Raw genomic sequence first — 21,496 nt, forward strand, 5'->3', positions numbered from 1 at the left:
GAAGCTTTTAATAGATATATACAAGTTTTCAAGAAACTTATATTTTTTCACGTTATACAATTTCGCATTTGTAATTCAATTTAAAAAAGAAATATATATTAAAATTTCTATTACACAAATTTATAATATACATAAATTCACATGAAATACAAACACAAATATATATTTTTTGTTATAAAATAATATTTGTAAACAACTGTCAAATCACGTCAAAGAGTTATCGAAATCGTGTCTCATAGCTTTCTTATAACCGGAAATCATTGTATATGTTTGAGGTTTTAAAATTATTTAAAATAATTCTTTCTGATTCAAAGATCACGTAAATTTCGTTTAACATAATATAAATATTTATAGAATAAACATTCATTTTAATTGATTTTTTTCGTCAATCGTTTTTTGGATCAGAAAGGATTAACGAAGAAATGCAAAACAAAATAGTATCTCGACTATTTTTTATCGAGTTTACTTAGGAATATTTTCAAGTCTCTTTGACAGCGGAAAACAATTGCATTGACATATATTTTCGGTGTCTCAATGCGGATTACAAGAGTATACTTGGCTCCAATATTTATAGAAATATAAATATAAAGATCGGCAGCTATATATTGTTATAATTATCGCGAATAGTAGAGAAGAAATCTCGCGTTTGTGTCATTATTCGTTTCATCGGTCTAAACTCGCGTTCCAAAGTGTCAACTGCTGTACGAATATTGTGTGCATGTATAGCCATTTTTTTCTTAAAAAAATATTCGATATTATTCATATATTTTTTACTATAAAAAAACAATTTTTCGATGCGTTAGCTTTAAGTGAATTATGTCAGGTATCGTATATGCGAAATAAGAGATGTCCACTGCGTCATCAATTAACAAGCGATTAATCGCTTGCGTAATGATTTATTCGAAGCAGAGCGTGACGCTTTAGGACGCAATGTCGGAGACTTAATAGAAGGAAACGACGCTTTAGTTCCTTATGCCTTGTACAGTCGAACTTTTATATTCTTATTTCCGTATTTCTCTACTCCTTCCTCCTCTCTCATTGCTTCACATGTGTGAAGAGCAACGGGAGAGAAAAATCGGGGAAAGAATGGGAACTTATATACAGGAGGAAAGAATAAGAGAGGCTCGACTGTGACATTTATGAAAAATTTCTGGTTGATTGCACGAGAAAAAGTAGACAACGATGTTATAGGCCTGGAAAGCTCTCTGACTGATCGGCCACGGTCTTCCGCTTGTTATGTATGTGTTTTCTATCGATATACATATTTTAAAATAAAGATATATATATATCAATATTCTCTCTTCAAGTACTTCTTCTATCAGCGTCGTCGCTTCTGTTATCTCTGCGCGAATAACGTCGTTTGACAACGAAAGATCTTGAAATTAGCTCAATCAGATGTTCGATTTTTCTGTTTTTCCTTCTACATTCTACAATTCTACATTATGATGAAAAGAAAATTGGAAAGTTTCGTCAATCAGGAAGTGAAGAAATTATGGCGACCCACTTGCTGACGAATCCTATCAAACTGCGCTTTTATACAGAGAGATACGAGAAGGAGAACAAGTTGACAAGTGTGCGAGAAACGTTCACGCCTTCTGTTCGAACGAAATCGTTGACCGGCAAGTTCTATGCGAAACACGATGTTATCCCACCGTGGGACATCCAAGAAGACGACATCGATTTGATCAAACGACAAGAGATGACACCTAAGGATATCTATTCATTTAGGCCACCGGCGGTGAATATGGAGTAAGTCATTGGGATGAAGAGAGACTCTTCAGTTTCAATGACAGATCATTTGTGTCCAGATACGGCTGGTTCTCCGCGCCGCTGATACCTATCGCGAGGGATCCGAGATTGCGCTTCTCCAGGAAACAATCGGATTTTATAACGCACGAGCTCGCACGCCGGAAACTGCAGGGGGGTCCACTGGAAAGGAAATTCGCCGGGATACCGTTCAGAACGTGACACTACTCGAGATACATTGTACGATTTGAAATAAAGATAGAGTCTTCTTTCAAATTTTCTTCCGAGTTTTCTTCCAAGTTGTAGAAAAGAGGAAGAAAGTTCGATACATTGATTCGAGCCTATGTTGTGTACCGCCGTTCACATGGCAACAGATACTCTTTCGCAAGATGGCATAGATCCCCTAAACCCTAAAGTGTACGCGTTTTTCATGTCGAAATACACAGATTCGGAATACACGAAGACGGGAAAAATTTGTACGTCGCTGTAGCTCATCATGAATTTTGTCGAAACGAAGAGTACGATTATTTTCAAGATTCGGTAACGATGTTGTTAACCATATGATCGATGTGTCGAACTGTCATCGGAGATGGCAGACAGGGCTTTCCGCATTAAAGTACAGCTAGACGTACACGCGGTACGTGTCTTTCTCCTCGTCGAACACACAATTCTCTCTCATACGTCATAAAATTATTCACGTCAAAGGGACATTTTTCCTCTTCATCTCGTATAGGTAACGTGCCCCGGCGTTTGGCTGTGTCCCAATGGCAAGGTGGCCCTGCGAATCGAGGCTCTCGACTCCTGCGCGGAATCTCGCAGAATAAACCCGATCTTCCCGCTGCTGTTCCACGACAGGTTTACATTCAGCAAGATCTTCGCTCGAACAGCCTCCCTGGCGGAGCTGCAGCGCATTTTGGAGCGGGAGTTTCTGTTCGCGGAACTGATACAGTGGACGACCTCGGCCCACCGTCGTGGCATCACTCTGGCCACGTTTGAGATAAATCTAGCGGACTTACTGTATCCCGCGCCGTGCTTCAAGGGTCTATTGGCCGGAGTGGATGTAGATCTGTTGATGGAACCGACCAAATGCTTTCCCGTACGTTTCGCATTAGGCATCTCTCTGTCCTATATATTAGACTTCTCATCTCGCCGTTTTTGCGTATCACAGGGTATCATAGCACCCAAAATCGAGGTCTCCACGAAAACGGTTGTCGAGGAAGTGTCGGGCTCCTATGACACAAGTATGAGCAAATGTTATGTCGTCAATCCAAAAATGATTAACTCTAAGGTACTTCATAGACGAGGATCGGCGACATGTCAAGTGCATAATTTTTGATAAACGTTTCATTTCTTTTTTTTCTCACCTTCTTTCTTCCAATGTTTGAACATTAGCCGGGATCTCTGTAACGTCTTGGTCCTATGAATCTGTACATTTCAGCAAACGACGTGCGGACAGAGAAAGAGGCCGGTCAAGGGTATTATCAGGCAACGAAGAGTCTGCCATACCAAGCCGAGGTCCCAGAGCTGTCGACCGTATGTATTATTATATACCGTATGTATTCATAGATACTTTTCTATTATTAATGTTAATAGCAATACATACGTAGATATTTACTCCTGCAATAGATATCGTCAGAGATGTAGCAGTGTCGGCGATTCTCATCACTGTGATACCACGAGCCAACGCATCGATCAGTGTTATCATTCAGTAAGGAAGGATTCTCGACCATGTGTTCGCAGACAAGCTGACGTCGTACGCGACGATAATATTCATGTTACGGACAATTGTCCAGTTTGTTTGAAGTACAATTGTTATTTTTCTAAATGCTACGACGATTCGGACATAGCCAAAAGATGTATCGACGTTAAACGTCGATATCACAGACGGTTGTCGGATACCGGAGAATGCTGCTGTATTTGTAGACCGTCCGATGAGCGAGAAGAAGCAACGGTGTCATTGTAAGTTCATTGAAAAATATGTGTTTCTCAACAAATTTTTTACATTGGCATGTTTTTACAGATTACAATCAAAAATCAGAAATCTTCAGAAAGCTCGAGAAAAAGTATGCGTTACTGAACCTATGGTGGAGTAAGTGAATGAAATTATCATGTCGAAAATAAAACGTTTTGATATATTATTTAAATTTTGAAAATATTATTTCAGAATCGAGGAGAGCGAGTATAGTCGGGATCACTCCCGAGGCTACGAGTTTTACAAGGATCTAGAAAAATTTTATAAAAGAATGTACAAGCAGGCGAAATTACGAGCGCAGGAGGTCGATGGTTGATATTGAGAGAAATTGTTGTCGTTTAAATGTTTTCTACAAATTTTTGTATTATAAAATTTTTTTAAACAATGTCGATCGCGCTAAACGTTTTATATACACGATGTTCAACGAAAGAATCTCATCGGGAGAAGACTAGTTGTGATTGATTAAAATAATTAACTGATATAAGCTGTGTACAAGCTTGTTGTTGGTAGAAAGTGTTCAAATGTGATTAACATTTTTTTCAGAGATGTTGTAATAGAGATACGAGTACAATACATGCTGTGTTCTTTTTATCAAAGTAGGAGTTATCATATAAAAAAAATTGATTACATACGTAAACGATGATACGTGTAAACACGTGCGAAGATGCGAGGAGTTTTGGAATATATGTATGTACAAAATAAGCGTAAACACTGTTCCTTCTCCTTCACGGTTTGTACGCTTGACGTCCGTCTCTGTATGTCGGCGCGTCCGCGACTCGGATGCCACGTAAAGCGACGGATTTCCTTAAAAGCGCCGGCGTTCTGAGGTGTAAGCCGCGTCCTTGCGGGGTCCAAGCCCTTAATGAGACGCGTTCGTTTTCTTCACCAGCGATCGCGATCCATCCTGTGACAATTACGGCCATGAGATTGAGAGATCACGATAAATGTGTTACTGAAGCTTCTCTTATTTGTTGTAAGGAAACATTACCCGCGTTGGATAAAACAATATCGGCGACTGACTCGTTCTTTCTGATACCAGTGACTTCCATCTCCTTGGATCCTAATGCGGGCCAATGTTTCAATCGGTCCGGGTCGCTCTCGGGTACGACGAACGCTTTCGTTTTGAGCAACTCGTTGTATATATTATCCGCGTCCGCAGTATTGGTTATAGTAATCGGCAAATCTCTGCTCGAGAATATCGTACACCTATAAATGACATTGTTCTCAATATACTTGAATATTTTTCAAGTTATTATAATCTATTATTCGATAATTATACGTGTGAAAGAATACCTGATGTAACTATCGCCCTTCAAGTAATCCAGTCTGCCGATTCCACCCAAAAATATCGTCTGATTTGTTTGCAGAATAAATGTTCGAGGCGAGAATATTCTTGTCGGCAAAACTGACAAGAGTTCCGGTGTCGTTAACAGATCTAATATTTGATCTGGTTGAATGGTACCGGGAGTGTCGTAACACCAGCGGCTGTGCTTATACTCTTCCCTAGTTTCGTCTAAGCCAAATTGCTTGTGATTCCTGCCTTTTTCTTCCAAGAACAGATCGTTCTGTTCCTTAATTTGGAATTTCTCTTGAAACGTTCTACCGATGTGACCTAAATTAGGATATTATAACATATAGTATAATGATTACATATGAGATTGTTCATCGCGAGGTGATATTTGATGATACATACTTTGCAATGTAGCATGTTTTAAATTGCGCGTTGTTTTGAACAGATCGTTCCTTGACAACTGTTCAGCTTGTTTATACAGTTGTTCCTGTCGCAATCGCATCATTCTCATATAAAGCCTCCACCTAAGGGGATTTAAAATAGGAAATTTCAGCAGGTTCAAGGTTGTACCCGGCCAGGGAGAGATGGTCGCACGTTGTACAAGATCCACAGCCTTTACCTTGCAATAATCGGATTGCAGCAACGCATTAAACAGAGAGGACTTGCCCACATTTGTGCATCCAATCACATAAACGTCTCCTAAAAATTAAGATATATATTTTGAGTGTACCTATATTTTTTCTCTTCTCAAATTCAATTTTTTTTCCACATGCTTACCTTTATATTTCCACAGAGTATGTAATTTATTTATCAGTTCCTCTATGCCGTAGCCAGTTTTCGCGGATACGAGCGCTACGTGTCTGATTCTCTCCTTCCTGATTCCTGTACTTTCCACAGCCTTCGACAGACACTCCTTAACGTGATTGAAGAAGTTTCGCGAGTCCTGAGGTAGCAGGTCAATCTTATTTCCCACTACGAACACCGGCGTCGCAGAATGCAGCACGCTTTTTATCTCTGGCCATATGCTACACGGAAAATCCGTAAGATCGACCATCAGGATGACGGCGCATTTCTTTGTCTTTATTACCTTCAGAAGTTTCGGATACTCGTCCGCCGATACCTTCACTTCCAACGTGGTGTTATAGTACTTCATGAAGTGGCATCTCTGACAGATCATGGTTTGCAGTTGCCTCTCTTTTTTCCCCAGAAACAGCTCCGAGGGCATGTAACCCGGTAGAGCGTGATCCTTGCAATGCAACAGGGCGCCGCATCCGCCACAGGGGACGGAGCTGATACTAGAGTTCGGATCCGGAGTGCCGTAATTGCTGAGCCACGTGTCGTCTTGCATGGTATCGTCGTACTGCTCGACATCGACCATCCAGTTAGGAGGAACGTTGGATAGATTTGTCTTGTACGAGGGATCCGTTTCCTCCAAATAATCCTTCAGGATGAGCTGTTCCCCTTTGTCCGAAGCCACCTTCTTCTCCTCCAAGTATCTATCGTACAGAGCCTTATACTTGTCGTTCAACGGTATCGAGTCTTCTTGGAAGTTACTTTCGTCCAAGTCGCTCGATGACGTTGTTGTATTCACACTGTACTCATCTGTACTCGCGTACGGCATATGTACAGGTTTAACAGACTTAGTCGACGGATGCTCTTCCTGGGGACGATCGTCGTCACCCTCGTTGTCTCTTTTGTCCAAAAGTATACTGTAGACAGGCACGTTGACAAGCCTTTTGACTCGCTCTCGACTTTGAACGTACTCAGTCGTCTTCTTCATTATGAAACGCTTCATATAACCCATCCTCACTTTCTGACGATCCAGATAGTCGCAGTAAATTAATTTCTCTCGCAGTGCCTGGACCCTGGGATCCACGAGCGATGGAGCAGCATCCTTCTTCGCATCGCACTTCGTGGAATAAGCGAAAGTCTGAACCAGGTTCTTGTACCTGGTGCGAGAGGTTCTCAAGTGACAGTACGTGTTACCCACGTAATTTCTCCACGCTGTACGGCTCGTGGAACTGATCAATTTAACGCTACTTGCAGACAGCATGGTGGAGATATGAAACGTACCTCAGTATGACATCATTGTAGGTTATCTGAGACTGTAAAAAGCGGAATTGGAAAAATTAAATTATTATTTATACGATTCGAAATATAATAATTTAAGTATAATGTAGAATTGAAGAATCAAGTTCACAATGTGTTAAATAGAATTACTGATGAATTAATTATGAGATATAATGCATACAATTTCGCACGTGCATGACCAGAATGTAAACAGAGACCTCGGAAGCAGCCATCTTGGTTAAGGTTATATTCAAGAAGGTTAGGACCATCCAATGCCGTATACCGTATATAGACCAAGCTGCGCCTACGTATATGCGTCATTGTATGCATTGCATAAGAAATGATTTGATTAATTTTTGTATGCATATATTTATGGACCAATCAATTTTTTTATGTATATATGTTTATGCACTATACAAGTTTAGGCCCTTGCACAATGCCAGGCAACAGGCAATAAGAATAGAGAATAGAAAATATTCACTAATAGGAGCAAGAAATAATATTTTAATGATAATTGTGATAAATGATGATGAAGAATTCTCACAACACTTTAGTAAGAATAATATATACTGTGATTTGAATGTTTGATAGCAGAAGTATAGGAATGCTTAGATAAATGTCATTGAACGTGACGAAAGGACTAAAAATCAAAATTATTATGAAATTATATTATTCGTCAGAAATCTTTTATTAAGGAGAACTTTAGAATAATGTTCCGTGCAATAGATTCGAAGTACACATTACAAAATACATTTTATGAAATTGTAAGATAAAGAAATAAAACAAATTAATTAATAAATAAATAATAAATTAATTAATAAAATAAATTAATAAATAAAATTAATTAATTAATTAACAGTAAATAAATAAATAAAGTAAACAAATCTATTTAGGACTTGATCAATGTATGGACACATGCCTTGGAAATCCAAATTACTTTGTAGATTAAGAAAGAAAATTATGTTTTTTATCGGTTTTTTATTGGTACAGAATACAAAATTTTTTTTAATTGAGAATATATATGGCACATGTGTCTTGAGCGTTCATTGTTCATTTGGCCATTTTGCTCCTTTTACATACATTATTTGATTGATTATTTGTACTATTTATTTGCACTGGTCATTTTTGTACTATTGATATCATTTGTGTATACTGTTGATTACACTTATAAATTATACTATATTAGTATACGTTAATTATTACATATGTATTTTATAACGTAGATATTATTAAATTGAATATCTATTATTATCATTTAATTCTATGTCTTTCTAATATAATTTTTATTATAGGATGTGCAAGCAACATCTTTGGGACATATTTTAGATATCCAATATATTGCAACGTAAATGAGACTTTCCAGGATATCTTTTGGATGTTGCATGGGACGTTCCTATGCTTCTATACTTTGTATATAATAATAAAGGGTCTTTATTATTATACACATATTTTATGTATATCCACTCATATGTTGCTATATTATCCATTATATACTCTATATTCTTTTCCATATTACGCATTTTTTTATCAACATCTTCCTTTGAATTTCCTTGAAAAACATTTGTCTTCATCATTTGAAGAATTTTTGTCCATAAAGATTTTTTCTTCATTTTTGGATTCCGGAAACTGTTTTTATGGTCCAGATAATTGTTTAAAAGTAATTTTGTTGCTTCTTTAATCCATGAAAAGTTTTTTTCAAAATCTACAATTATTCACAAATAATAAGATATTAATTATTTTCTCTAATAATAAATAGCAAATTAAATAGAGATATGGTTTACATACCAGTATATTTGCTCTCAATAGTTTGGTCTACAATTGAAACCAATTCTGCTGATGCAGTTGTAGCATTTGCAAAATACTGCGACAACTACATAAAATCTGTATCTGAAAGAGATTTAAAATATTTTGAGTTAAATTATGCAGTAATAATATCAAAATAGTAAACAAATAAAAAACAATAATAAATAATAAACAAATAAAAAGTTTAACAAGCGCAAAGAGAAAAAGAAATTATTAAATATAAAAAAAGAAAAGAAGAAAAAATTAGTTGTAAAAATACTAAAAAGAAACAAAAACATATATATTATGTATTGTATATACTGGGTGAGTTTAAATAAGTGTGAAAAATTTTGAGAGATTCTTTGTCGAAAATTAAGAGATAAGGTCTTTCATATAATTCTATATTTCTCCCTGAGAAGTTAATACACTCCTTCAAGGGGGAGGTAAAAATTGGATTTTTTTTTCACAAATTTTGAATAAGTTAGAAAAATGAAATTTAATGAACATTTTCTGGTAGAAAAGATACTTATTAATATTTTTTAATTTTTCCGTATTGTTATATAAGGGGCTGAAACTAGGACCCTTTGTTCAATTTTTGATTAGAATTTTTTAATTGGCCAGAATATTGTCATCTAAAAATATGTGTTAGCTAGATTCCTTTAGAAATTTTTTTACTTCTCTTTTTTGTAAAATCAATAGTTCTCAAGAAAAAAAAAATATAGTATTTCTTCTAAAAATACAGGAAAAAAATATTAATAAGTATTCTTTCTACCCCCAGTGGAAAATGTTCATCAAATTTCATTTTTCTAATTCACTCAAAATTTGAGAAAAAAATTAAAATCTAATTTTTACCTACCCTATTGGAAGACTGTAACTGCTCAGGGAGGATATAGGATTATATGAAAGACCTCCCTTAATTTTCGACAAAGAATCATCTAAAATTTTTCGCACTTATTTAGAATCACCCTGTATATTTACCTGACTGTAAGCTTGAGTGGACCTCTCCTGTATCAATTATACTACATTGTGCATCACCGATTGTATAATTATAACACACTATACATATCAATCCTGAGATTTTCAAAATTTATTTTCTCTTATTTATAATTATAAATTATTCGTGTTTATTTGTGAGTTAAATGTGTCGCTATATATTTTGTTTTACATGTTAGGCAACAAAAAAATTAGATAAAAAAATCGCTGCGTTTAAGAGAAAAAACATTGTCAGTGAACACCTTATGACACACTTGCGAAAATGGCTTCTGCACATACAGGACGCGGAAACGCTTGTCACGCGGCAAGAAGCGACGCGATAGCCAATCAACGTGTCATTTTTTTTAAAGAGCTGTATGTTTATTGGCTACTGCGTCGTTTTTCCTTAAGAACTGTATGTTTATTGGCTACCGCGTCGTTTTTCCTTAAGAGCTATATATTGATTAATATTTAGGATTTCTGTATACAGGACGCGGAAACGCTTGCTGCGCCTGCGCGACAAGAAGCGATGCGATATCCAATAAACTCACAGTTTTTACTAAAAGCGGTACGTTGGTGCGAATTTGTACTGCCTTCAAACACTAGAGAACACATAAGTTTAAAAAATAACTCAAAGATTTTTCTAAATATACTGTACATAGTGTACATCATCAAAAAACCTTTGTATACGCATGTAGACACGCATATTACATACACAACGTTTAATGTTTAAATATATAATATAAATAGTAACATTGTTAAAATATAGAAACATATAATTCATACAAATATATGTTATAATTCTTATTACAAATGTCTTTTAAAACAATATTCGAAAAGGCAACTAAAAAAAACAATGAAAAATGTGTAAGAGATATAGGCACATTTATCATATTTTTAACTGTATAAAAGATTTTATACAGTTTATTAATGAAAACAATTAAATTTCACATGAAAGTTCCGCAAGAAACATACACTGAACTACGAACAAAACATTAAAACTTATATATATATATATATATATATATATATATATATATACAATATAAGATGTTTGATGGAGTTGCAGCGAAATAAAAATATTCATTAAGGAAGAATCTGCAAATGATGACAAAATAGAAGATTTCAATATGATAACAGGATTTCTAGCAAAAGGATGTATGATGATTTAAGAGCGTTTAAAGAAAAGCCTCGTGCGATAGCCAATAAGAGTCAGGCGAATGGATTGACACTTTTATAAATATCTCATTTATATTTTTCAGAAGTCATACGCGAGTTCGTCATTGTCATAGTGTCATCGTTGTGTGTGTAACGAACTTAGAGACAACCATTTTAAATACGATCTGGTAAGATCAATAAATTATAATATTATAAAGTTAATTATTGATATCTTACATCTTATATAGTAGTATATCGCCGAGTTGTTCTTCAGGGTCTCGTTCTTGCAATATGCGATATTTATTACATGTTTTGGTACAATAAAATCATCAGTACGAATGATTTACTGCAATTTTTTATATCGTAAAATTCATGTATAATTCTAAAGACTCATTGACGTCGACACTTGTCATTTATATATTAATTATCACATATTATTTAGAGTACGTGATATTTTATTAATGTAATTTTATATTTTTTCCACTATTATGCATAAATAAATTGTTGAACAAATATATCAAAATCGGGAATGAAACTGCGATCAGCTTCACAAGAAATTTATTTGATAGAAAAGAATCGGATGTATAATTTTTTTAACTTTATATAAATATCAATCTAAAAATCTAAAATATTCGATTAAACCACAGCCAAACAAAAATGCTCATTAAAGAAAAATCTGCAAATAATGACAAAATAGAAGATTTCAATATAATGTCAGGATTTCTATCAAAATAATATATAACTTAAGGACGTCTAGAGATAAATAGCCTCGTGCGATAGCCAATGTAAGTCAAGCGAATGAATCAACACTTTATAAATATCTCGTTTATATTTTTCAGAAGCACGTTCGTCATTGTCGTAGTGTCATCGTTGTATATATAACGAACTTAGAGACAATTATTTCAAGTACAATTTGGTAAGATTAATAAATTATAATATTATAAACTTAATTATGATAGTATCTTACGCAGTAGTAAACCTTAAGTAATATGTCGCCGAGTTGTTCTTCAGTGTCTTGCAATATACATCTAATATTTGTTACAAGTTTTGGTACAATAAAATCATCAGTACGAATTTACTGCGATTTTTTAACATAAAATTCATGTATAATTCTAAAGACTCACCAACGCGTGGACACTTGTCATTTATATATTAATTATCATTATTATACAGTACGCGATTTTTTATTAAAATAATTATATTTTTATTATGTGTAAATAAATTGTTGAACATATATGTATATATCGAGATAGAGAATTAAATCGATCATGTTATACAATATATAATTATCATATTATTTTATCATCTTAATAAAAAATCATAATAATGATTTATAAAAATACTAGACATTAATCTTACTTCGTAATTATTGATTTATACGCAATAAATTTAAGAGAAAAGTAACGACTTTGTATCAATAACAAATAGCGAATCATCGAAAAGTTTTTGCCTGAATCTTTTAGACGTTGTTGTTGCTATCTTATTTTAGTATCGATAGCAAATATAAACGTCTTGTCCTCGCGCAATTTCACAGACATTTAGAAGAAGAATTTAAAAATTATTGATTTTCTAATTCTCATAAATACGTTACTCTTAAATTAGATAATTATTATCTATACCTTGAACGAAAATTTATTATAAAAATGATACACAATATTAATTACCTATTATATTAAGTAGAACTTGCAAAAAATTACATCTCATCGATCACTTTGATTTTCAGATATATATTATAAATCTTTTCGCAAGTTTTACTAAACTAAATTGTACTATTGTTCTTTTCTGATTAATGTTCTTGATAAATTGTCTAACACATATATCAATATCGAGAATAAAATCGATCATCTTTACAAGATACAATTATTATATTAATTTGTCATATTAATTAAAAATTATAATAATGTTTGTAAGAGTACTAGATATTAATCTTACTTCTTAATTATTGATTTATACGTAAGAAATTCAAGGGAAAAATAACGGCTTTATCGAAAATAAATAAGGAATTATCGAAAAGTTTTGCCATTTATGTTGTTGTTGCTATCTCATTATAGATAGCAAATATAATCGTCTTGTCCTTCGTGCAATTTCACAGGCATTTAGAAGAATAACTTAAAAATTATTATTGATTTTCTAGTTCTCATAAATACATTATTACTTTTAATAGTGACAATTATAATTTTTGCTTTAACTGAAAATTTATTACAAAAATTACAATAATTATCTATTATTAAGTAGAACTTGTAAAAAGATTACATCTCATTGATCACTTTGATTTTCACATATATGAACATCTCTGTAACTTTTATCAAACTAAATTATATTGTTCTTTTCTCTCCAATTTCTTGATCAGTTTTTCTCTTGTTATGTATTTATTCTTATTATTTTTACTATTATTTTCATGCCATAAAGATCTCTCTTATGCGGGGTCTACAATAGAGTCGTAAAGTCGTAAGTCATAAAAAATTGACCAATCATAATTGAATGTGAGGAGAATAATCGACTGTGATTGGTTAACTTTTTATGAGTTACGACTTTACGACTCTATTGTAGACCCCGCATTAATCTTATTTATTGTACAAATTATCTTTTTAATTTATTTAAATCTGATTGTGAACTATTAGACAAGAATACATACATATAAATATAAAACAAATGTTTTTTTTGCAGACGATTAATATTGCATTGCATACTTTTTACACCGACAAAAAAAGATTGTGATTAAATAAATTACAATCTCGAATCTTACTAAAGTTTAAGTAAAACATTATTAAACATTCGTTTACACACGATGCATTTTACTAGTTTAATGAGAATCTTAAAAATTTTTGTTTTTATCTCATGGATATCAGGTAAGATGACAAGTCATACAATATACATATACATATAATACTATAATATGAATTATACATATTTATTTAATTAATATTAATATATTTAATTTGAATCATAAAAGATGGAAATAATGATTATTTGCATGCTTTCTATGTTTCTTTTAACAATTCTATTTTCTTTAAATATTTTTTGAAGAAGTTAATATAAAAAAAAAATTATATATTATATTAAAGTTAAAGAATGAACATACATACAACACCCACATACACATTTTTTGTGAGTTTATGGAAAATATAATAATATATTTTATTTTATAAATCTTGTTTACAGAAATTACTATTTACAAAAAAGAAATATACACACACACATATAACCTGTTTTACTAATAATCTGTTTACATATAATTGTCTGTAATCTTATTACTAATAAATAAATTAATTGATAATAATTTATCAATTTATGTATTGGATTATTATATAATAATTGTGTTCTAGTTTTTACGATATGTAGAGCAATTAATGAGACACATGTGATAAATATGAGATACAACATATCAAAGTTCGGTATAGAACATGACATTCCGCAAGAACAGGTAGGTCCTAAGAGTAAAGGGCCACCTCCCCCAAGAGAACCCCCTCGAATCGATGACTCAAAATTTGAAATTTATTTGATTATTGCGTTAATAGCATTTCTCGTAGGAGTGGTAATATTTATGAACTGGTAAATAGACAGTATATATTGCAATAGAGAAAGTTTGGTTTAATTTGTTATAAATATTCTCATTATTAAAAACATTTTTTATATTTTATTTACGATTTTTTATTATAACAGCTTTAATTGTACTCAGTTCACAATAAGAATTATCAGAAACATACCTAATATCATTCGTTATGTATACCGCAACTTATGTCGGTTGATATCGATTGTCACGGATGTACGTAACTGGTTAATTTTTTTTCGCGCGCGGCCTGCCCCGGCAGCTGTTTTTGAAGACAATCAGCAAGTCGATTATCAAGACGGAAGAGTTGATTTGAATATGCAACGAGTAAGTAAAATATTTTTGTGAAAGGCTCTGGTATTGCAGAACAATTGAAGATCAATAGGCCAATTGAAAGCGGTCTCGGTAAAAAGTAAAAAGTGCATCAATGATTTTCTTTTTGTGTTTATATTTTTTTATTACGTCAAACATTTCAGTTCCAATTGCTGAACCATCTTCAGCGACTGTTAAATCAATCAATAAATACAAATTAAGAGATTAAGCATTACAAACCTAATCTTATAAATAGATTCTTTAAAGTCAAATTTTTTCATGTACCTATATATATGATTAATAATTTTGAAACAAACATGAATGCATTGCTCTCTCCCGTGACTGTAAGAAAATGTAAATAGTAAATTATACAGAGTCTATTTCAACTCGATACAAGTACATTTGTTTTAAGATATACTAAAAAAAGCTTAATATAAGCATATAAACGAGTTCGCTGCAAATCCATGATTATATGACTTCTTTCATTCTTATAATAAATATGCTTCTAAACTTTCTTTTTCATCTTTATTAATTGTATACGTATAATAGTTATTATTATAGTAATAATATTAATTAATATCTCTAATCTTGCAGCCGCCAGATGAAGAAGAGCGTTATTAATTTGAAAAGTTGACATGAATGTTTTGCACACATTGTCGTAAATATTTACTTATCTATGATATTGATAAGATCTCGTAAGTATAGCCTCGTTAGCCCAAATATCAATTTCAAGTCGTTCTGACAATGTATACGTTGCTACACGATTAATTTTTAAACTAAAAAATAATTTAGTAATTGTGTAATGTAATCACGATGAGAGAAACATGTGTAATTAATTTTAACTCATATTCAATTCTTAAAAAAGTGAGCCATTAACAGTTATAAATTATAAAAAGTTTGTTAATTTAATAACGCAACTATTTTAATTCTTTCATTTTATGCTATTAAAAAGATTTTTTAAAAATATTGATCTCTTATATAAGTCTCAAAATAATCTTATATAAATATATGCTCTTATATATATATATATATATATATATATATATAAAAAACTTTTTTGTACGTACATATATATATATATATATGTACGTACAAAAAAGTTTTTTAATAAATAATTTAAACTAAAATATATAAAGGTCAAATTAAGAAGATTTATTTTCAGAATAGCAATATATATTTGGCATTTCTATATATGACATATTTCAAATAATTATATTTATTTAGTAATAAAATTATTTTACTCTATTAATAATTTTTAAATAAATGATGATCATTAATAGATTAAAAAATTAAAAGCATAACAAAATGATCATATGTGAATGTACTTTTCTCTCTAAAAGCCAAAATATTCGATATCATATAACAATTTCCTTTACAAATTAATTGTAATCAAAGATCTTTTTAAAAATGTTGCTATAATTATCTAATTGTTAGTTATAACAAAACATAGTTATAATCATTTTATTATAAGGATTCAATTTGTGTTATAAGTCAACAAAGTTGTCCAATAATAACGCACAATTTGAATTTGCAAATTTGCAACTATGCTTAAATGCATACATATTGTATAACCTTTGTTATTATTTCTCAATATCACAGAGTGATATTGACTTTTACTGATCAACAATTTTTCTGATCACTCATAGTGTCTCATGTGTAAATATTATTGTATACTACAGCAATTAATTGATTTAAAAAAAATGGATGAGTCAGAATAGATTTAACTATTATTATTTTATTTATTTTACATTCATTTTTTATCTTCATAAAAATTTGTTAAATATTTATTTATCATTCTATTAAAATAATTTAACATTATCCAAAAATAAAAATTAACTGTATATTAATTTAAAATAGTAATTAATTCGTTAATTAATTTAACTTCAAGTAAATTAATATATTTTAAGATTTTTTTCAATTTTTATCAAAATTTGTAAATTTAAAAATCGATGAGATTATGTGATTTTAATAAATAAAAAATTTTTTGTGTTAATTAATTATAACAAAAAAATTTAAATAAATTACTGCTAAAAATGTGGTAAATTATTTATTTTTTATTTATTACACATTAATTTTTTTAATATTATAATCACACAGTTTTGCTCTTTAGTCAAATCTAAAAAATCGAAAAAAAATAATAAAATAATTTTCATTTTCTTTAACAAAAATTAAATTTTATTTTTCAAATCTAGATTAACATTAAATATAAAAAATATAAACTACAAAATTGTTATAAGTAATTAATTACTCAATTTTTTATTAAATCATTTATATACATATACGTAATAATCTTATATATTAAAATTTATTAATAACTAACAATTAAATGTCAGTAAGTTGCTATGATATAAAATATAATATTACACATAAATAAATAATTGACAAGAGGCCTTGTAACTGAAAAAATGATTATAATTTTAACATTTTTGATTCTATTTAATTATCAGTATACGTGCAAATAATTAAAATATTGTGTTGTTAAAATATTGCAATTATTGTTTTATAATATTTATCAATCATATAGCAGTATCTAAAAATGCATGATTTATAAGAAAACTATAATTAATTAAAATTTTTAAGATAAAATGATTGTTATGATATTAAGAAATTAATATCATTCACATAGGAAATACTTATGTACACACGCGTCCTTTTCCGAAATATATGTAAGTTTCGAAATTACTGAAATTGTGTGATTTTAATACTTCCATGAATAATTTGTGTAATTATAATAAATTAAGAAAATAAAAATAAATTATTACTGTGAAAAACGTAGTAATTTATTTTTATTTATTTATTACACGGTTTATTTTAGTATTATAAGTGCACAGTTTTGTTTTTTTCGAAATATAAAAAAGTGGAGAAAACAATAGTAAAATAATTTATTTTTTTCTAACACAATAAACAAATATAGATTTTATTCTTTATTTTATTTAATTAAAATATTTTATGCTTTTATCGTACTATATATTTAGCAATATTAACGATATCTAAATGTATGGTTTATATGCGTATTGTAATTTTGCATATTGTATTGATTAATATATACATTATGAATATCAATTTGTACAACAATACTTCGTTTGCGAGATTTTGAAATTTAGTAAGCACAATTTTGTGAGAAATTTTTTTCCGTCTTAATGAGCATGTGTTTACATACTACTTTATATCGTTATTTGTGTTATTGACGAATGTTTTCTGCATAATATAAACTGTACAATATTATTTTAAAAAATACAATTATTAAGAATTTGACCAATTATTAATTCTTGTTTTTTTGTTAACAAAACACCTATAAAAATACTGCAAAATTAATTATCGATTTGCTATGGAAACGAATTATACCAAAATTAAATGTAATATATTTATTGATCCTAAGTTTGTTGCGTACAATTTAAAATTTATGCAAAGTGGAATTTTTTAAAAATGTTTCTTGTAATATTTACACTTTTTACATTTTTTTTCCAAGCCGGGAGATTACTTGGATAAACCGAAGCAATTAACAATGTCGATAGAAAAGAAATTCCATCTAGTTTCATGATTTCATTTATCTATAGTTTTATAAAATGAAATTTTATCTAGAATCTAGAACTGCCAACAATTAAATATCGATAAAATATTAAAATAGAAATTACAATAAGAAAAATCTCATTATTGTTTACTAATTATATGGCCAACATCAGTAATACAATTCGGAAAATGTAGAATATTTAATTTACGTATGAATATATATGCATATGTTATGTATTAAAAATTTTTTTATAATTTAAAATATAATACAAAAATTACAATATATATGTGTATATATATATAATACAATAAATTATAAATTCAATATGTGTCGAGATTGCAATTTTTTATGCGAGTGAAATTTATCCCGTATTGCACGATGCTATTATTGAAAAACACTGTCTAAAATTATTTTTTCACATGAGTTTGTAACTTTTCGCGAGTAAAGTTTATTTTATATTAGACATTCTTTATAAATATGCATATGAGTTAAGAAATTGTAATTTTTTGTAAAATCCTATATTAAAATTAAAGAATGATGTATTACTTTATGTTAATTGTGATTGCTAATTTAAAAAAAATTAAATTATATTATAGATGCAGAATCAATAAAGAAGATAATATCTCGATGCCAGCTGTGTAAGTACATAAAAATAATGACAAGTTGTATATTTTTTAATCATAAAAGACAAAGTAATAAAATGTTTTCAATTTAAGTGTTTTATTTTTTGAACCGCAATAGGCGGATGACTATATGACTGTAATATAAGTATTTAAAAGTAACTTAATTACAAAATTATTTAATAAACAATTATTAATATTAAATATATATATATATTGTATATTAAATAAGATATTTTCAACATTGCTTATTAAATGTTTATTTGTATAAATTTTTCTTAATTGTATTAAAAATTTGTGTAAAAATTTATATAAAATTTTATTATTTAGTTGGCCTATGATATGTAAAAAAGCTTATTATTATTTAGAAATCAATAATTTGAAGAAAATTTAAAGTATTTAAAATTTATATACGCATACACACAAATGATTTTTTTAAAATATGGAATATTTTAATATTTTTTTACTGTATAATTTGCAAATAATTTGTAATTTAAATAAAAAAACACGTTATCTTTATTAAATAATTTCGTCATCTTTCTAGAAAATAGAAAAAGAATCGGATGTGTTTTTTTGTGAATATCAATCTATATTACTTTCTTTATGTGAATATCAATCTTAAGATGTTCGAGATAGAGTTAATTGATTGATAGAGTTAGTCGGCCTAATAAACTAAAATAAATATACTTAAGGGAGGATCTGCATATAACTACAAAACAGATTTCAATATAATGTCAGGATTTCTTTATATGATGATTTAAGAACGTCTAGAGATAAACAGCCTCGTGCTATAGCCAATAAGAGTCAGGCGAATGGATCAACACTTTATAAGTATCTCGTTTATGTTTTTCAGAAGCCATACGCGAGTTTGTCATTTTTATAGTATCATTGTTGTGTGTGTGTAACGAATCTAGAGGCAATTATTTTAATTACGATCTGGTAAAATAAATAAATTATTATATTATAAAGTTATATAATTATTAATATCTTACATAGTTGTGTATTTTAAATAGTATATCGTGGAGTTGTTTTTCAGTGTCTCGTTCTTGCAATATATAATATTTATTACAAGTTTTGGTACAATAAAATCATTAGTACTTTACTGCGATTTTTTATATCATAAAATTCATGTATAATTCTAAAGACTCATCGACGTCAACATTTGTTATTTATATATTATTTATCACATATTATTTAGAATACGCGATATTTATTAACGTAATTAATATTATTTTCTTTATTATGTGTAAATACAGTGTTGAACACATATATCAAAATCAGGATTTAAATCGATATTCACATCTTATTATCTCACATATTATTTTGTCATATTAATTAAAAATCATAAAATAATGATTGTTGGTAAGAATACTAGACATTAATTTACACGCAAGAATTTCAATAGAAAATTAACGACTTTATCGAAAATAAATAAAGAATCAACGAAAAGTTTTTGCCTTTTATATGTTATATTATATGACTTATTACAGTTGCTATGATCTTACAAAGTCTCGATAACAAATACAAACATCTTGTCCTTCGCATAAATTTTACATAAATGTGAAAAAGCACTTATATCGTTATTAATTTTCAAATATTCTAGTTTTCATAAACAAATTATACTTACTACAAGTTATTTTAATTATAGCAAGTACTATATCTACTCTACCGAAAATTTATTACAAAAATGGCATGTTGATATACGTTATTAACTATAACTAAATTGAATTTTTGAAATGTTCTTGATGACCGTTTTTTTATTAATCTTATATATATATTTTTTTCATATATGTTTTTTGCAAAAAAGTAATACAGTATCGCTATATTAATAACGCAAGCGGCATAGAAAAGATTGGATAAAAACAATTATGATTTCGAATCTTATTGAGAAATTTTGATAGGAAATTATTAGATATTTATAATGCATTTTACTGGATTAATGCAAATCTTAAAGCAAGTTTTATATTTGTTTGTAGCTATTATTAGTTTCTTCCTATGCATATCAGGTAAGACGATAATTTATATAATAATATATAAGATTTATTTAGTTAATTTTAATATTTTTTGTTTGCGTGATTTTTACATTCTGTTGTTCTTTTAATATTTATCAAAAAAATAAATGTAAAAAGGAATTATATGATAACCATTAAAGTTAAGAAGTACAGAATATATATATTCTAAGTTTTTTTAAAAATATAATAATATTTATCTAATAATATATGTATATCTTATTACATATATAAATCTGTTTTATTAATAACATGTCTGCATATAATTGTACATATTCTTGCTACTAATAAATAAATTAATTGATGATTACTATATTAATTTATATGCATTGGATTATTAATAAGAATTATTTTTCACTTTTTATAGTAATACTACCAATTAGTAAGACACACATTAAATTTGATACAAAAAGTAGTACTGAGATAAATGCACCAGATATGAATAAAATATCTCCTTCATTCCTAGAGATAATAGAAGGAACAATTTTTATTTCTTTGGCAGT

General features: G+C 29.4%; 3 protein-coding genes and 2 long non-coding RNA genes across 9 annotated transcripts; 2 read left to right on the forward strand and 3 right to left on the reverse strand.

Annotated features, from left to right (window-relative positions):
* The first annotated feature begins 1,443 nt into the window (after nucleotides 1-1,443).
* Nucleotides 1,444-2,004, forward strand: LOC145938969 (uncharacterized). Its single transcript, XM_083042939.1, has 2 exons — nucleotides 1,444-1,749; nucleotides 1,809-2,004. Exons 1-2 carry the CDS (start codon nucleotides 1,493-1,495, stop codon nucleotides 1,966-1,968), a joined length of 417 nt encoding a protein of 138 aa, XP_082899065.1. The 5' UTR covers nucleotides 1,444-1,492; the 3' UTR covers nucleotides 1,969-2,004.
* Nucleotides 2,005-2,053: 49 nt separating this feature from the next.
* Nucleotides 2,054-4,041, forward strand: LOC145938968 (uncharacterized). Of its 5 annotated transcripts, none has more exons than XM_083042936.1 (7): nucleotides 2,054-2,383; nucleotides 2,480-2,842; nucleotides 2,915-3,067; nucleotides 3,185-3,279; nucleotides 3,373-3,705; nucleotides 3,767-3,835; nucleotides 3,911-4,041. In XM_083042936.1, the coding sequence occupies exons 1-7, from the start codon at nucleotides 2,336-2,338 to the stop codon at nucleotides 4,032-4,034; spliced, it is 1,185 nt and encodes a 394-aa protein (XP_082899062.1). In that variant the 5' UTR covers nucleotides 2,054-2,335; the 3' UTR covers nucleotides 4,035-4,041. The 5 variants fall into 5 exon arrangements, with proteins under 5 accessions (XP_082899062.1, XP_082899063.1, XP_082899060.1 ...); XM_083042937.1 differs by having other exon boundaries at nucleotides 2,915-3,034; XM_083042934.1 differs by having other exon boundaries at nucleotides 2,480-3,067.
* On the reverse strand, nucleotides 2,840-3,447 carry LOC145938970 (uncharacterized). The gene is made up of 3 exons (XR_014425769.1): nucleotides 3,350-3,447; nucleotides 3,111-3,270; nucleotides 2,840-2,976 (listed from the first exon to the last, which is right to left on the reverse strand). It is a non-coding gene; the product is annotated as an uncharacterized LOC145938970 (long non-coding RNA).
* A 400-nt stretch (nucleotides 4,042-4,441) lies between the features above and the next one.
* LOC145938967 (nitric oxide-associated protein 1) lies at nucleotides 4,442-7,327 on the reverse strand. Its single transcript, XM_083042933.1, has 6 exons — nucleotides 7,261-7,327; nucleotides 5,787-7,114; nucleotides 5,412-5,708; nucleotides 5,012-5,330; nucleotides 4,707-4,924; nucleotides 4,442-4,622 (listed from the first exon to the last, which is right to left on the reverse strand). The coding sequence occupies exons 2-6, from the start codon at nucleotides 7,060-7,062 to the stop codon at nucleotides 4,444-4,446; spliced, it is 2,289 nt and encodes a 762-aa protein (XP_082899059.1). The 5' UTR covers nucleotides 7,063-7,114; nucleotides 7,261-7,327; the 3' UTR covers nucleotides 4,442-4,443.
* Nucleotides 7,328-8,058: 731 nt separating this feature from the next.
* LOC145938573 (uncharacterized) lies at nucleotides 8,059-10,209 on the reverse strand. The gene is made up of 3 exons (XR_014425722.1): nucleotides 9,840-10,209; nucleotides 8,865-8,966; nucleotides 8,059-8,781 (listed from the first exon to the last, which is right to left on the reverse strand). It is a non-coding gene; the product is annotated as an uncharacterized LOC145938573 (long non-coding RNA).
* Nucleotides 10,210-21,496: the final 11,287 nt, after the last annotated feature.

The sequence above is a fragment of the Prenolepis imparis genome, unplaced genomic scaffold (genome assembly GCF_030444845.1).
Source record: "Prenolepis imparis isolate NDT839.2.m4 unplaced genomic scaffold, iyPreImpa1.0 SCAF_7, whole genome shotgun sequence".
Taxonomy (NCBI): Eukaryota; Metazoa; Arthropoda; class Insecta; order Hymenoptera; family Formicidae; genus Prenolepis; species Prenolepis imparis.